Below are 18,232 nucleotides of genomic sequence, written 5' to 3'. Positions count from 1 at the left end.
ATTTTTTCTTTTACTTGGAAAGAAATATTGGTGCCTACCCTGCTGCCTCAATGCCAGCTGTCACAAAAATAATTCCCTCCTGTCACCTCAGTTCCCTCTTGGATAGCATATGTAATATTTTCCATTTTATCCATTAATACTCTTCGTTCAGACTTGGTGAAATAGTTAATACAGGTTTGTATTCTGAGTAGTAATAAGAAAATAGATAGAAGTAAAGTCATTGGTGGTGTTTTAATCTGGGTTAATTGCTGTCCCTTAAAATTACAGGCATTGATTCTCCAGTGAAACCTGAGGGCTTAGCTGATATCATACACAGGAAAATTGAAGAGAGCGATGGTGAGTTCCTTCTTGGCCAGCAGAAAGAGCCTGCATCTGCCCTGTGGGCATCACTCTTTGATGGATCTCATGAGATGACTGTTCAGAAAAACGTGCATCCGGACCCAAGAAGAGATACTACCAGTCCTAATGACAGCAGAGGAAAGAAAAGAAGAGCTCCACCTCCGCCCTCTGATAAGCCACCCTACAGTGCAGAAGCCCAGGTGAACACAGAGCAGCTGGGCAAGGAAAACTGGAGGAAGCCTGACCACACACCTGCCTGTAGCTCTTCCTTTGAGTCAGTGTTAGCTACGAAAATGCAGCAGCTGCAAACCCCCATTGCTCCTCCTCGCAAAATTGGTCTTTGTGGGAAAAGTGGTTTAGCTGGCCTGGGGAATCCTGTTTCTCTGCTGAGCAAGACCAAGTCTGAAACCAAACCAGTCCCAACCCCTAGACATAAAGGCATCACAGAAATACTGGACCCCAGGTCCTGGTTGCATCCATAGGCATCATATTTAGCTTAGAGGAGTCTTTGGAATTTAAAGTTTTCCAGCCTTCTCCTAATACCCTTCATTAAAAGTAGATTTTAGCATTTAGCTCAAGTGTTTCCTGTGGTCCAGGGCATTACTGCTAGCTGCAGTCTCAGCTGTATTCATTAGTGCTCTTATCTAAATAATTGCACTGGAATGGGGGGGTGTTTATCTGTCTGGAGTAACGGTGCTATTTCTGAAAACAATAGTTCAGTACTTTCCTCTCAAAAAAACCAGTGTTCAGGGTAACCTCAGCTGTCCCCACAGCAGGGATGTTAGCAGTGCCTTCTACCAGTCCCTCAGCTTAGCCCAGCCACAGCTCCTCAGACTACTTAAGTGGGAATTCACACATATTCAGCACAGATCTTGCAAAGCTGATTTTCTTGGGCTCCATGCTTGCTGCATCCTCTCTCCCCCTTGCTGTTTAGGAAACGCTGCCTATATGGTAATCAAGTATGAAAAGCTTTTGTGCAGTTCTGAATGGCTCTGTAACTCCATACAAATTTCTGAGGCAGTTCTCTCAATTTAGTGTGGGATTTCCCAAGTTCCTGCTGGTTCATGTGCAATTGGAATGGACCAGAATTATCTGTCTTTGAGCAAGGATATGATCCATCACTGTTGTTTTATTCTGGGCTAAGACAAGCATTTAAAAGCAGTTGCTTGGATATGTGCTCATCTTACAGTTGTTTTTCCTGGCAAACGTGGGTCTGTAACACAGCTCCTCCTTTGTGGAGCCTCTCAGCTGTTCCTGCTAGGGAGCTGGTTTGTAAACAGGCAGTGATACTGGTAAGCAAACAGGGCTTTTCCACCACTTGTTCCTTCTGCAGTAGCAGAGAATAAGCACTTCAGGTGAAGATACTGAACTTTGAGATTCTTTCATCAGACTGTTCACTTCTGTTTGACTTCTGTAAGGAACTATGGGTTGTTAGGGTTCCTGTGGCACCTGCAAAACATCTACTGCATAAGAAAAAGCTGTGTTCTCTTGGATCCACAGCTTAAATACCCAGCCATTTCCTTGGCTGATGCGTTTGTCTCAGATGCTGGAACTTATCCAAGGGCAAAGGTCTGCCTGCAGTTCTCCCTCTGGAGACTTGGTGCTCAGACCTGTGTTGAGAGGGTCATATCAGCAACTGTATACATAGTTCATTATTTATTATTTTTTTTCCCAAAATATGGATGGCCCTGGGAGCTTTACCATTTCTCCATAAGATACTGTGGGCATGGTTGGTTGGTTGTTTTATTTTATTTAATTTTTTGTCTTCAGCTAAGCTCTTGGCTCCACAGTTGTAAAGGTATCTGCTGAATTCCCTCAGTAGTTCATTTGGGATGGGGTTGAGAGGCAGGTTTCATTTACAAATCCTTTTGCAGGATTAGAGCCCTTTGTTCTAGAATGTCCTTGTTCATTCTTTATTTAATCACGTTCCATTTTCCCTCTGAAACAACCATAATCATTCTTACAATAAATCATGCTGTTACTTAAGTGGATGGTTTGTGAATGGCTTATAAATAGGAACAGAGAAACTGAAGAAAAACTACATGATTATGTAAATCAGACAGTCAACTAAGTGGACTGTACAACTCTGAACAAGAAATGGGAAAAATTGGGAGTGGGGGAAGAATATTTTCCAAAATGCAGCTGCAGTTTATTTAGCTTTAAATCTAGCCTTAAATGTTTCTGTGCTCAGAAAGAAAAAAACACCTTTTCTTGGTAACCCCCTTTAATTTTGTAGCTGTATTTTTTAAAAAAATCTCATAAATATATAAGGATAGAAAGCACCATGATGAGGATTTATTTTTAAATTCAACAGACCATTGAATTTCAACAAGCTGTTTCTCTGTTAAATTCAGTGGCTTTGTTTTGAACTGAACATACGTATTTTAGCAAGGCATTTAATATTAATTTGAAGTCTTCAAGTGATGAGAATTCACTCATACCTCCTGTTGCAATACTTAATTACCCCAGGTACATTTTTCACTTGATTTTCTATTTGCATTTCTAGCTCCACCTTAAGTTATTTCGGTCTTTTTATGCATTTGATTGCTTATATTGATCTCTGTAGTATCAGCTTTTCTAATTGCCTGTGTGTAGTTATAAATCATGATTATGTCCCTTTTAACCTTTTCTCTGATGAGACTGAATTCCTTAACTTTCCTATGGCAGTGGATGTTATCCAAGACTAATTAATCTTCACGTTCTTCTCTGGATTTCTCATGTACAGAAGTATTTGTAAGGGTGACATCTGCATTAGATGCCACATGTCAATAGTGATCCATCAGGACGGTACAGAGCCATAATGTGATCCTCTTGCTCTGATGAATATCTCTCCCTCTCTCTTTCCTCAAAAATTGTATTATCTTTTCTTTTTCTTTTTTTTGTGGAAGCATTGCCTTGGATGCTGACTGTTATGGGCCAAGTCCTCTTCAGAGTCTTTCTCAAGAATGTGGTACATCATCCTCTTATTATCTTACCTTATATTTTCTTGGAAATACAAATAGTATTTTACCAGCATTAAAATACTGCTCATGAAGTGATCCAGATTGCTCTAAGTGACCTGTCCTCATTCTTTACTACTCCAGCAGTCTGCATGTCCTTTGCAAATTTATTGCAAGTGATTTTTACAGTTTATTCCAGATCATTGATTTTTAAAATTGAATGCAAGGTAAGGTTTGTAGAGAGGTGATAAGTTTTTATTACATCAGTGACATGGGGAGGGGGTGGGGAAAGCAAACAGGCAGGCCATTGAATTTCTGTCCCTTTTGTCCCAGAGCTTTTAAAACTTTCAGTAAGATGGCAAACAGCTAAATTTCTTGCTGAATCCCTATTAATACTGTATCTTGACATTGTTATTATGATATTTTAAAGAAAATTACATGTTCATCTTTTTTTCAGAAAGTTACTCAGGGTTCTTGTGGGTAACACCTCAGTGCAGGTGTCTTTGCAAGCCAAGCTTAAGATCTGTAAGAATAAAATGCAACCTTTTGCTCAAGCCCTATTCTCCATGAAGCTGTGGTGATGTTTTCTATCTATCTTTAAATTAGACTCATGTGAGCCAGTTCATGATATTGCAGTGATCACCACTAAGCAAACAAGGCCATTCATTATTCTGTTTGTCTGCTTCAGAACTACATAATCCCTGTTATGAAGAAAGAGTTGATTCAGGTTTTAGTATTTATTGCTACTTTGCCTTTCTTTCCCCTGCCCCGTTCTGTATTGCCATTAGTGCCTTTACATCTTCTGTGAAGCAAGTTGGTTTAACCACTCAAACCTGCAGGCTCCCAGGAAACAGAGCTCAGCTATCCAATAAAGCCAGTGCCCCTGGAGGAGCTGCTGCTCCCGGCAGCAGAGGAGAATGTCATGTTTCACCATCTTAGCAGCTGCATTCAATGAGGATGCTTTAATTGCATGGCTCAAAATATCAGGGATCAGAACCCAGAAGTCATTTGGCAGCTTCCTGCTGGGATGAGGCTTGGGGGACCTGTGGCTGCTCCCAGCCCTTGTGTCCCATTCCCCTGTGCTCACATTTGTGTAGGCAGGTTGGAATGCTGTCACCTGGCTGGGAAGTCCATTGAGAAACACTTCTGCCAGGGTCAATGGCTCCAATGAGCCAGTGCAGCACAGGGAGGACGTTGGTGGCACCTGCTGAACCACACGTGGGATTAGAGACTTCTCTGAGGAATGTGTCAGGCCTGCTCTGGAAACTGTACCTGCTTGTTCTCTGCTGGGATTAATTAATGCTGCTTAAAACCAGAACTGAGTGATTGGATGCAGTCTTGAAGTGGGGGAGACAGAAGTCAGCCTGAACTATTCTTTTAGGAAGTAAAACTTGAAATTAATTGCTAGTTCAAACTTGAATATAAATTTCACAGAACATGAACTTCTGAAATATTGACTGAACAAAGCCTTAACTTATTAACTTTTTATATTTACATAATGTCTTCAGCTGTTCACTTGGTTTTGGAATGGTAGACGGTACTTTCTGTGGTTTTAAAGGCATTACCTTCAAATGCTTACATTTTTACTAGTACTGTGGGCTTTTTTTCCCATGGTAATAATACTAATAGTTATTTTATGGTGGCTTGTATGTATTTGAAAATACTGTCATAGTATTCAGAGTTGATTTCTAATTAATGCAAACTGCCTTAATAGAAAAATGGAAATTTGGACACTAATGTATTGTGAAATGTTAGAACAGAAATCTTGTTTTGCTGCTAGCATACTGTATTTCTGTTAAAATATGCAAGTGAAATTAAAAACGTTTCTAGAATAAAAGGTTTTTGGTGTAATTTCTTTCAATCTGGAACTACATTAAGCTTTACTCCAGTGTATAAGCCATGGGTGATGACTGCTGTAAAATGAGAGCTCAGGAGTGGCTCCTTTTCCCTTGGGCCTGCCATGAATGTACCCCTGTAGGCTCATACTGACAACAGCAAACAGTATCAGCCTCAGTTTTCTGGCCTGGATGAAGGGAGGAAAAGCCAAACTGGCTTTAATCAGTTAAATCAATGCTCCCTGCTGTTCACTGAATCCAACAGACACCACCCTGTGTAGGTAAAGTCAGAAATGTTATGAGATGCACCTCTTTTCCACAAATGTGCCACAACAAAACACCTTGGTTTAGCTTTCATCTTACTTCTCTCATAGTCATGGAGGAAAAGATGCCATGATGCAGATTTACAGCCTGCTCTCCGCTTTGTAAGGTGGCTTCATAAATAAGCCACTGCCATCCATTGATTAATTAATGAATCCATCCATTAATTGTTTTCCTTTCACAGGCACCCTTGTGCAGAAGGGGAACTCTTACCCACCTCACCAGCTAGATCTCAGTGTGACACTGCTAATTTAGAGCTAACTGAGCTGCTCAAGTAAAGTGTTCTTTTGACCCAGTTATAAAATTACTGTAATAAATGCAAAAGGAATTGCAAGACATTTTAATTTTGGAATAAGAGTCCATGAAAAAAACAAAGTGAGATTGACAATTACAAGGCAGGACAGTGCAGCTGAGTGATTTAATGAAAATTGTGCTGCAGCTAAAGCTGCTGCAGTTTGCTTCAAGCAATCATGGGAATATGATATGATGCTCTCGTCATATAACCATTAGCAAATGGTTAAACTGTAATTGTTCCATATATGTATTATATACTCACAAAAACCCCCAGTTTGTGAGACATCAAAATAAATTGCTTTTTATGAGGAAAGAACAATCTTTCAAGATTTTTATATCAAGATAGCTTTCTAAATGTTTTTTATGTACCTCCCCAAAGGGAGAAAATTTATAATAACTAGTGAAGTGCCTTTTATTCTGTTACAGTATTTCTTCACATTTCTATAAACTTCTTGCAAAATAGCTACAAAAAGACATTATTTATAATATACATGTTTCACCTGAAGGGTTTTTTTGCAGTTCTTGTCCAGTGTTTGGTAGTGATACAGGAATTCTTCTTGCAGAAGAAAGTCATTTCATACACAGCCTCTTACCAGCCCTTAGTAATTACAGGCTTTTTAATATGCAGACGTGGGAAGCCTTTTAGTCTGTCAAAGTTTCCCTTTATGTCTCTGTCTGGACATGAATTCAGAGTGGCAGTTAAAAGTAAAAAATTATATTCTTTAATTTACTTAAATTTTGGCATCACTGTTGTCTTGTAGCACTTGCAGCTTGATGATATGCCACAAGAGTTTTTCTTTCCAAGCTTTAAAATTTGTGTATTTTCTTTTGCTAAGAAGGAAAGGGTCAGCAAGTGTTCACATTCCCATTCCTTTTTCTGTCACTGACTATAAAAGTGGTTCCAAATACAACTATCATTGATTAAGTTTTAGCACCCGAAAGGAAAATGGTCCCAGTCTTTTCCATCTTTGTTTGGATTCTATTTTCCATTTTCTCATTAGTGTCTAGTTCAAAATCCCACATGTATTTTGATGATATCTTTCTTGAGCTGGGTGCCCAGAGCTGACCACGCACTACTTGCTCAGGGGCACTCTTGATTTACAAGAACAGAATACGTTCATTAATATTGCCTCCGTTTTAGCAATTCATTGTGCATTAGCAAAAACCAAATCAAAATATTTCCATCACTCTGTGGCCAGAATGGTGTGTGCCTAAATAAAGATGTAACTTAGGCAAGGGAAGATCTTAGTGCTGTTACAGTGAGCTTAACATCTCACGAATTTCTCAATAGCAGGAAAAATTGTTATAACTGTGTGGCTGGCACGAGTGAGCTGCTTTGTCCTCACAGCATTTTTTTTCAGATGGCAGCAGCTGCTTTACTTTCTTTGCTTTTGAGTGGTCATTACTCCTCAGTCCAATGTCTATACAAAAGAGTTGAGAGCTTTTGAAATAAACTGAGAGCAATTTAAGTGACCTTCCCGTGCTGTGGATGGATCAGCTGGAGTGTCAGCTGCCAAAGCACTGAGTTGACAGATTCCTAGCCTGTAGATTTGGCTGGTAAGAAAATAGAGGGCCTGTGGCAGCTTTGCCTTTCTTCTGAATCCAGACCTAGGGACTGGATGTAGAGGATGAGAATACTCTTCTCATTGCTGTAGCTTTATCACACAGCATGGGACACCTGATGTGGGGCAGACCAGCTCTTCAAGCATGGAAAAAACTTGGCTCAAAATTAGCAAGAGTCTCAAATTTTACTAACTAAATGGAAAGCCTTTTATTAAGGACAGATCCTAATAATGGTATTCAACACATGGCTTCAGGTCAAACTGGATTTAATACACCATGCATTTTATATATCAGGATTTTTCTATTATTTTAATAAGAGTTCATTTGTGTGTCTAATAATACATCACATTTTACTCATGACCTCATTAGGAAGATTCTTAAACATTTGCTTGATCATTATCCTAAAGAAGGATAAAGGTCTGCTGTCTTGGGAACACCTCCAGTTTAACCCAGCTTGTGCAATAGCCCCTTGAGCCTACAGCCTGATGTACACTTTTCTGTTCATTCATTTAAAATAATTGTATAATTCCTTGGCAAGTAAAGTTAGTGATTTCTAAGCATTAATATGTAATCTTCTATTTACATTTTTTGTAATTATAAACCAGAACACATGAGTCTTCAGCTACTCTTCAGCTTACTAGAATGATTAATACAAGCTTCAGCTACAACTTGTTTACTTGCTTCTTTCTACATTTCCTTTGGCAGGGCAAATTCTGTCAACCATATCTGCAAAATAAAATTAAAAAAAAAAAAGAGAAAAAAAAACAGAAAAGGGAAAAGGAAAAGATAGAGCCAATTATTTAGTTAGGCTCTATCTGTCTCATGTTGAAGCATTAAAGAGAGCCAAGGGATTGCTGCAAAAACAATTATTGGTATATCAGGGTGTAACAATTATTGTTATATCAGGGTATATACAAGTGATAAATTCAATTTGGGCTCTTACTTATTTTAAGCAAGAGTCAAGGGAGGTGGCCACAGTTTCTCTGCCCCTCACTTTTAAACATGATCCATTGTGACAGAAGTTTCCATCACACTTTTTGAGGCATTAGTCCTTAGGGGTGCTTGGTTTGGCAAACTAGTGCCATGTTCATGACTGACTTCAATACCACCATCCTCACAGACCCTCTGAACTTGGGGCATGAACTTGGGAAAAAGAATTCTATTTCTTCCCATTTCTAGAGAGATTTTGCTAGCAAACTCTTAGCAACTTTTAATGTAAGAACAAGGCAGTTTTGAAAAGCTGACTATGTTACTAATTGGATGTGAGCAACAATCCCAATCAGGATGTTTTCTGAGAAGCCACCTGGGCAACTTTTTCAGCTTTTTATAGTGACATAATATTCAGAGAAAATATTGTTTAGTCCTTGTTCTTCACTTTTGAAGCCCTTTACTATAGAGAATTTTGAATCTTTAAGCTCTCCTTCCCTTTCCAGTGTCACTGTAGGAATCAGTCTTATCTGTCAGAAACATATTTCATCTCAGCTGACTTGCAAAGCACACAAGGTTACAGCAGTTGAGAGAAGGAAGCATGGCTTGGGATTGCTGCAGGCTGTGACTTGTCCATGGAGCAGAGTTTGGCACTGTCTCATGTGAGACACTCTGGTCCTCATGCTGATAAAAGAGCAGCAGGCACAAAGGAGCTGGAGAGATCAGAACCCCCTTTCCAGTCCATGCCTTCAGTGCCTTCATCATGCTTTATCAGCAATCCCACTATTTTCTACAATGCTCTAGGTCCCAACAAAGTAACTCAAGATACAAACTGTCCTGATGCCCTCTTGGACATTTGTCAGGAGTGGATGGCATTTCCCAGCATCAAGGTGCACCAAGACAATTTTGCCCAGCCAGGTCCAGAGCTGAGATCCCCACATGCCTTGTTCTGCTTTTTACCCCACTCCAGTACAATCACAGCAGCTCCCATTGGGAGAAAGTTCTAAAGTGCTTTATAATCATTAAACTTCACAGTACCCTTTGGGTTAATTATTTGTATGGCAGAAGTCATCCACAGAGGTTACACATGTGAGATATCCATGTCAGGCTTTATAGACCTGACTGTGCTCAGGTTTTTTGCCCATTTTAGCAGCATCCTGATCCTATAATCAAATTATATGTATAAGTTCTGGTTTTGATAAACTAAACATAAAAGAACAAACAAGCAAATGAGCTTTTCTAGAGCCTCCTCCTCCTCTGAGTGCAGTGTTTCAAGGTCCTCATGGAGCGCTCCCTGGAGCAGGCCTGCAGCTTACCAAGCCTCAGTCCCTCCTGGCACTCTCATTCATGCATTCTGTCAAACAACATTTTCTTTGATTTTTTATCAAGATCTTCTTGACTGAGATCTTCAAAGCAATTAATTCAGTGCTCCATGATTGCAGCTGCTGAATAATTGTTTGTTAGAGCATTTTCTTTCCCAGGCAAGAGATGTAAAGTAGTTGCTCCCCTCAATAAACAAGTTGTCAAATGTGATTAGTTAATGGACCTGTAATCATGCGATAGCATAAAGGTAAGGATATGGTAAGTGTGATGTGAAAATGCATATTTAAATTAAAGCTATAGGGGAACATTTTCCCATAGGAACTCTTCCTATCAATGCTGAAATAGACAATTTACTATTCACAATGATTAACTGCAGATCATTAATTAAAGAAAACAAGAGATTAGTCATCAAGCATTTCAAATTAAAGATGCATTGACTGTTTGAGTTACTTTTAGGTCTGACCAGGAGACCAGGTCAGTGCCCAGCTCCCCATGGCTGAGCCAGCCTTCCCATATAAACTGGCATGAAGAAGCAAAAGCCTGTTAAAATTAAGGTCAAAATTGTACTAGCCAATATTAAGCTCCCAGAGCCTGAAATGTGATCCTATGCTCCTATTGACCAGCCCTGTAATTTGCCATAGTGTTTCTGGTCAGACACATTAGGAGGCAGAAATGGAGAACCCAGGCTTGTGGGGAAGAGGGAATGTCATTTTTTGGCAAGTGAATGCTAAATTCCAACTTAAATGCAGTTACAGAGAGAATGTATTATAGCTAAAAAAATCCAATTAGCTCATTTTTATCTCTAAATAATAAATCTATCCTTCTGCCTGCCCTTTAGAAGAAATCTGAGACAATCCTGCAGTGGAATCTGTGGAAAGCAGAAGCCCTGTGCAAAAGAATCTTGCAAGGCTGGGGGTTTTTCCTTCCACCCTCCCTTGGGAACTGTACATTCAATAGTATCATTTCCTAAAAGAGTTTTCCTTGACAGAAAAAGCAAATACTTTTATTTTTGTTTTTGTTAAAAGCTGTATCTATTACAGAAATTTAATTCTCCATTTGGGAATTATAAGCAGTAATACAATAATAATAGTTGTTGGTTACCACACGCTTATTTTAGACTATTCCAGGCAGCTGCCTTCTGCTTTTTGTGCAATCTCTTAGCATTAGGCTCCAATATAAAATAAATTATTCTGAACTGTCTGCCAAATTTGACTATTCTTTTAAAATCAAGTAGCTGTTACTTACATTATGTAATAGCAACAGGGATAATTTAATTATCAAGTCACATATGAAAAATAAGACTTCAGCCTGCAACCTTCAGGAAATTAACCACCTAACTGCTATTAAAAAGATGATCAGGGTACATAATTCTGGTACAATGGACCTGTGAAGGCCACTGCAGCAGTGATGTGCTGCACAGTCAGAGGCTGTGGGGTCACTGCTGCTTCTAGCCCAAATCTGCTGGGATTTTGTTTGCTTTTTGGAGGCACTGAGGCAAAGCTTTCCTAAGTGTTGAGCATCTCCTCTGATGTATCCCAGGATGAGCTCCCTGCATGCTGCCAGTCCTCACATCCCTGTGGCACATGGGCCCAAAGGCAGTAATTCTAGAGAGGGCTGACACACTGCTGGCCCCTGGAGCTGTGGACAGAGTGGGGCAGGGATCTTTGCCCCAGGGCTGGCTGTGGTCCCTATGACCCCTATGTCCCTATGACAGCCTTGCCCCCCCATTTGGGGTGCCCCTTTGCCATAAGGGCTTGTGCAGGACTCCAGCTTCATGCTCCTTCCTCAATGATTTTTACAAGCTGAGCATTTGACCAGGATTACAGGCTACCACATATGTGCTGGTAAAGCAGGTTTATAAATAAAATCCCTCCAGGTTCATCTCCTTTGTGGGTTACTTCAGTTACTCCCATTCTTCTTCTTCCCCCTGGATGGCTCCCACTGTTACAGTGGGTTCCTCTGATTCCCTCTGCCTCCCTTCCACACCTCTCCTTTTCCTGCTGCAATAACTAAGGACAATGGTTTCTTAAGAGAGTGTTTCAAGGTGCTAGACCTTTTAGAAGTGATCAAAGGTAGCTGGAGGATCAATCAAACACACAAAACCATGGTTGGACTGCTCAGCTGAGGATGACATAGATGGCAAATGTCACAAAGCTCATGATAGTATCCCCCAAGCCAGTGAGACATGGGTTAGGACCAGGTTACTCCAGATAGCTGCACTGCTGACAAAGAGCATCCAAGCTTTCTTGGAAGGCTACACACTGGATCAAGTGGATGCATCCCTTCTTTGGCTACACATTGCTCGAGAGACATCCTCTTGCTTGTTAGTATGCAGCTGGTGTGGTTCACTAGCTCTGCCAAGCAGAGCTTTTTAATTCTCCCTCGCTGGAGAGAGGAACTTCAGAATAAGAGAATGATTAATGGAGGGAAGGAAAAAAAAGCAAACAAAATTTAAAAAGGGATAATAAAAACCCTCAATGAAAGTGGAACGATCAAGATTTATGAGAATTCTATGAATTCCTCACAGCCGTTCAAAGCAGGATTGCATAAGCCGCAGCACACCTCACTCGGCACATCCTTGAACGAGAATGGCCGTGTTTACGCTTTCATTGACACCGCCTCCATGCCCGCAGGCTCCAGGCGAGGCCTGTTCACACACGTTCGGAGCAAACAGAAAGCCAGGCAGCCAGGCCTGGGTAAGACGGGACCAGCTGGAGGGGTTTGGGGTGCGAGAGGCGGGGCCTGCCTGCAGCACAGCTCGGAGGGACCGGACAGGGCAGCAGCACCCAGCACAGGGACAGCCAGGGAGTGGGGACATATACCAGGGTACCACAATGAAATCTGGTTTTTTTCAACTGCAGGAGCACAGCAATTGGATAAATCCAAGTTTTCCAAGGAAGGTTGACCAGCTTGCATTCAGCAGTGTGTTCAGGACTATAGTGATATAGCCTGGCAAATCTTTTCCATTCCCTTCCACCTCTCAGGGAAATCAATTAAATGTCTCTTATCAGCTTTTTCACTGCAGCTGGGGACAGGGGGGGGTCTTCCTATGCTCCTGCAGGGGTGAGCACAAGCCAAACTGCATTAAGGGTGCCTTCAAGCTGCCTGAAATTGGACATCATTGGAAGACCTTAGCAGATCTTCTTCTCTGGAGAGAGTTCAACAGAGGAGAAGTGCCTGGACCAGCTGTGAGACATTTGCAATGAATTGTCTCCATACTAAACACTGGATGTGAATAATATCCCTGCACTCCCCATAAAGTAGTCCCTTCATTGCCAAACTCCCTTTAACACAAGGGGGTTAAACACCAAGTTAACCTGGATGGCAAAAGCCAGGAGAATCCAGATCACTGCAAAGCACAGCTTTTACATGATCACCTTTGTAGGCAGCAAAGCTCCTGTTTGCCCAGGATGGATCACAGAAGTTCTGCTGCATGATGTGCAAGATAATTGACAGAAGAGTTGGTTCTAATTGGATGAGATGGGCAGAGATGATACCTGAGCATGGAATGTCTTAGCTTGCAGACAGAAATCACACCTGAACTACTCCGAAGTGCTGAGGTGTGCAGCACAGTCAGTGCAACTTCCCAGAGGCTGCAAACCTTTCTGAACAGGTTCAGGAGCCAGATCAAAAGGGTACAGGTCAGTATGATCTCAGAGAGTGTTTGAGAACATAATTCAGGGGCTGGGGACAGGAGGGGTGGAGGAACAGATTGCATTCATACTCCCTCCAGGTAATAATCATACCATTAACTTGAAATGTTGAAGCATTTATGCTGTCTATTGTGTGCACATGTGTATGCATAAGTTTTAACACTGCCAGCCACCTATTAAGACACACACAGTGGGAGCCCAGACAGCAGGGCTTGTAAAATGTGACACCCAACTTCTGCATCTGCCAATTGCTTCTAAGCTGGCTGAATCTAAGTGACATGTTCCTTCTTTCTTCTCTTCCTCCTTTCTTAAGTAGATAAGGAAAATAAATCAAAATGATACAACTTTTCCATTTCTTCTATCACCCTCTATCTCAGTTCTACCACTGCCAAAGCAGTGCTGCTCACTTCATGAGGATGGCTGTGTTGATGGAGCAATTTTCACAGGGCTGAGGACCATTGGTGCCAATTTGCTGGCTGCACCTTCTGTGCTGGTCAGGTGAGGCAGCATCCACACTCTGCAGCAGGGAGCTGCACAGGGCTGTCCTGTCCAGCTCTGGATGATCTGGCACAGGGTGATAACCACGGCCTTGTGGAGCAACCGGCCTGGACAGAAGCAGTGCAGCCACCATGGCATCATGTACTATATTGCAATGTTTCAGCAAATACAGCTTGCTTTCAGGAGCCCTAGTTAACACAGGCAGAGTTGTTTTGTTGGTGGTTTTTGTTGTTTTGGGTTTTTTTTTTTGGCTTTTTTTTTTTTTAAAAAGATGGTTTTGGAAAAAAAAAAAAAGAAAATTAATAACAATATTCTTGCAAGGGGAAGAACAAGAAGCTCTTCACTTTGAATAGCTGGAGGTGTGCTACTTCTCACAGCTTGCCCTTTGCATGTTGGCAGCTCTGTCCAGGCCCCATAGTCTTTCCCTAACTTCTTTCCAAACACTAAAAGCAGTACTTGCATCAGTCTTAAAATCTTGTGACTTTGCCCACAGTAAAACACTAAAAAGGGCACAGTTAGTAGTCTTAATGCCTTTTCTTTTCCATGCAGATAAAACACTCTGTTCATCACTTGGCAAGTCCCCATTGTGTCCCCAGCGGCTCACCTGTACCTCAGGTGTCAAAATCAGTCTGGTCCAGATCAGGCAGCATCTCCCCACTGCTCTCAGTGCCATGCTGGGCTCTGTCTCCAGCTGTACCTCACTCTACAGCCCAATCCCAAGTCACTTTGAGGGCACCATGTGGCACAGCATATGTTGTAGCTGAGATGACCATGCTACACAGAGCATCATCATACAATTTCAGAAAGCTTCAACCCATACACAGTAACACCTTACCATTTCAGAAGGCTTCAGAAGGTGTCTGCTCTTACAGAGTAACCTCATTCCACTTCAGAAAGCTGCCAGCAACTGCCCTTCTTTTTCTTCAGCCCAACCTTTTATACCCTCATGGCTAATGCATTGCACCTGTGTGCCCTCTGCTCCCTTTGGTGATTGGTCAGTGCCCCTGGGCACTCCATGGCTCATTACCTTCAATGCTGTTCACCTGCTTCTCACAGCTGTGGCCCATTGGGGATCAGGCTCAGCTGCAGCCCCACCCCAATCACCACAAACTGAGTTGTAATATACAATGACTCCTATGGGTACACAAAGCCCAAATGCACAGAGAAGCTTCTACAAAATCACCCACCCCTCACACTATGGATGGGCTATGGCAGCAGGATCATCCCCAACCAAGCACCAGAATGGGATTCCAGCTTCATGCTGGAAGAGGTGTTTGGTTTGCAGCAACACAGCAGAGTAGACACCACTCGTGTTGCTCCAAAGTGCTGCTGTTCAATCCTAGGGCATGGCAAGAGCAGGAGCTGGGTGGGCTCTGTTGACAGCTGCCCTACACAGTAAACCACTTCTACCCAATCCTCCTCACCTGCTTTCTGTCAAGCCTGCCAAAACTGTACTGAAAATCAGGAAAAATAGAGCCAAAGTCTTAATTTCTGAATAGTATCGCCACAAGAAACCATCACCAGGCTCCTGGTGGAAAACCACTCTGTTGCAAAACTGGCAGTGGTCCTGTTAAGCCCACTGCTCTCATGGCAAATGCTGAGTTCTCAGTACTTCAGGGCATGCACACATGATCTCTCTCTTCCCTTCTCTGCATATTGGTATTTTATATAAATCAGTATTTTCTAGTCCTTAACAACCTTTTCTCTCCACCAGCAATTCAGCTCCCATCTAGCCAAAGTGGCTCAAATGGCAAGGGTGGCTGAGGGGGACCCCGACAGGGGCCAAGCCCAGCAGTGGCAGCAGAAAGCAAACACATTGGGCATGGCCTGATCACCTACAGATGAGCTGCTTGTGCAGGGCTGGCGTGTTTCTGTCTGTACCTGTGAATGCAATTTGTTCATCAATTACTTACACATAAATTTTGAAACTAAGAGCAACCAAATAACCTGATAAACAATCCCAGCCACCAGGGACAGAGGAGCAGCAGGCTCAGAGGTAATTATATATTTACATTACATATTTATATAATGAAAGTGTAGACAGTTTATATAAGTATATAAACTACAGATAAAAATATTTATACAAATATAGAAATTATTTTATTATTTTAATTATACTTTTGCATTTATATCTACCTATATAAACGTAGATTTAGCACTTCATTATATATCTTTCTAATGATATCTTTTATATTGCCCACAGGCATTATGAAATCCTGCAGGTGGCTGGAGGGGCAAGGCAGGCAGTACCCCCACCCCAGGGAGAGCTGAAGCACAGGATCAACCTCGCAGGCGCTGGGAAACCCCCAGGGGAAGAACCACTGGAGGGTGATGCAGAATAGCCCTCCATGAGGAGCCACCCCCATCCCCACTGCAGCCACCTGTACCCATTGCTGCCTTTGTTTGCCATGGTCAAACCCTGGTACCTGTCAAACAGAGAGGAAAAAAAATCTCTCCCCTAAAAATTCATTATCTCACTATTTTGGATAAGCACTGAGAGAAACATCCATTTTATGTCCTCCAAGGAAGTTCTGCAGGTGAAACATTAGCCTAGCTATTTGCAGAAAGCAGAAATGCAACCCTCTGTTTTCCATTAATTTTAGGAGGAGAGGATGGGGAGGGGAAGCAGGGATGATGGCAGGGAAAGCAGGGATGACAGCAGAGACTAGGTGGCAGTTGGGCTGGAGCCATTTCTCCTGCATCACGAGAAATCAGAAGCATCACAGATTATTTTAGTCCCTTTTTTGTAGGTCACCTTTAATAGAAATGTTAATAAAGCTGTTATCTGTATATCTGAAATATTATATGGTAGCTCTGTAATTCACTGTCTTTATCAGCCTTCTTTAATGTATAATTTAATGCTTGTATAGCTATTTTGTTTGGGTATGACTCTCAGAATTACGACTAAAAAAAAAATCTGTATGCTAGTTAACTACTTTTTATGGAAAGCATTTCTTTCATGTTATTTTAAAACCATGGAGCCGGGGGAAGTATTTTATGGACCACGGAATCTCACAGAGTAGTTAATTTCTGTCTGAGCTGGTTTCTTTGCTATTTTAAAGGATGCCATCAAGATCATTGCTATTTCTCTTGGTTGGGAGCCAGCTGACTCTTCTGCAGTTGTGACACATCCTTGTGCTGTATTAAAGATGGGGAAAATAGCAAACATGGGACTTGGATGCTGCTGTGTGGAAGGCAGGAAGAAGGCTCTGCCACCCCCGGCCACCCCAGGGCAGCCACTGCTTGAAATCAGGCACCAAGCATGCTGCACCTGATGGGTAAAAATTATTTTAGCCTGGGAAAATGGGGGAAAAAAGGTGATGATAACCCATGTGCCCACTGTCACTATTCCCTATCCCAGTGTCCTGCCAGCTGGGCACAGGGGCCAGGCACTTTCTTCCTGCAGGCAGCAAATGGGCCTTGGCCATGTGCATGCCATGGGCTCAGTGGGGCATATGAGCCTTCACTGTGTGTGCCTTTGCTTGGTGCAAGAAGTCTAAAAGCAGTAATTGGGTGGTTAGCTGAGCCCTAGGCGAGCTCGGGCGATGCACTAAATATTCTGCCTTTTGTTTCATAATGAATTATTCTGTGTATCTAGAGCAAAGGGAGTTTTCTTTTTTGGTCTTTTCTCTGCAGTTTGTTCCTAGCCTACTTGCGGGGGTGTGTTGAAATCTTTGCTTTTTGCTTATGAGGTCAAGTACTTTAATCAGGAGCAAAAAAAATTGCATGCTTTAATCCTAAATTCTCTGAGTGGCTGCCAAATATAATTAGAAACAAATGGCTTTATTCTTCATTTGAGAGCTCCACAGACACTGGCGGGGGGCAGAGGGAGAGAGCTTGGTTTGCCTGGCTGTTTTTTGGGGAGCTTGCAGACAAAACCACTGCCAAAAAACCATGAGAGAGCCCTGCAGAGGATGGAGGGCTTGGGCAGAGGGGCAGGAGGCAATGCCAGGGGAGGATGAGGCCCCTGTGTGTGCCTCCTGTGCCAGCAGCTTGGCAATTCCTCCTACTGGTACTGGACACTGGAGGAGCTGGTGCAGGGTACCAGCCCAGCGGAGCCACATGGCCATCACCTGTTCATGTAACCACACAAGCTGATCATGTCAAGGTCCCAGCCAGCCCAATGGGATGTGAGCAGGGAATAGACACCCACATGCAGAGCACTCCAGGGGTTTAGCACTCCCTGGGCTTCCCTCCCCAGACTAGCAGTGGCTGAACCCCAACTGGGTGCACATGTAGTGTTTAGGTTATAGGAACTGAATTCTGCTCTGAGCAACACCAGCCAGCACCTCTCACTGCAGAGATCCGCTGCTCCCCTGCTTACATACACCTGGGTTGCCTGCAAATCCAACTTACCTCTATTTAGGTGTATCCATGAACTATCCACAGAACGAGAGAGGTGCAGTAGTTTCATCCTCATGGCGTGGGCCACCACTGTGTCCATTGTGTATCCTTTAATACTTGGGATGTAGGCTGGGAGTGTAGCATGGCTGCCCCTCATCTTTGCCTCCTGCTGCCCATCCCAGCACTTCCAAGCTTT

At 42.4% G+C, this 18,232-nt stretch overlaps 1 protein-coding gene across 3 annotated transcripts in view; it reads left to right on the top strand.

Moving 5' to 3' along the window:
- Positions 1 to 5,133, top strand: part of RTKN2 (rhotekin 2) — a 41,603-nt gene extending 36,470 nt beyond the window's left edge. For all 3 annotated transcript variants that reach the window (XM_077183403.1, XM_077183402.1, XM_054637408.2), the window contains exon 12: positions 268 to 5,133. In XM_077183403.1, coding sequence (XP_077039518.1) covers positions 268 to 821 — 554 coding nt within the window. In that variant the 3' untranslated portion in view covers positions 822 to 5,133. The remainder of the gene's footprint in view (positions 1 to 267) is intronic.
- Positions 5,134 to 18,232: the final 13,099 nt, after the last annotated feature.

Source organism: Agelaius phoeniceus, chromosome 9, assembly GCF_051311805.1.
Source record: "Agelaius phoeniceus isolate bAgePho1 chromosome 9, bAgePho1.hap1, whole genome shotgun sequence".
In the NCBI taxonomy this organism is placed as follows: domain Eukaryota; kingdom Metazoa; phylum Chordata; class Aves; order Passeriformes; family Icteridae; genus Agelaius; species Agelaius phoeniceus.
The sequence above is the reverse complement of the archived record's forward strand: the minus strand, read 5'-3'. Positions and strand labels throughout refer to the sequence as shown.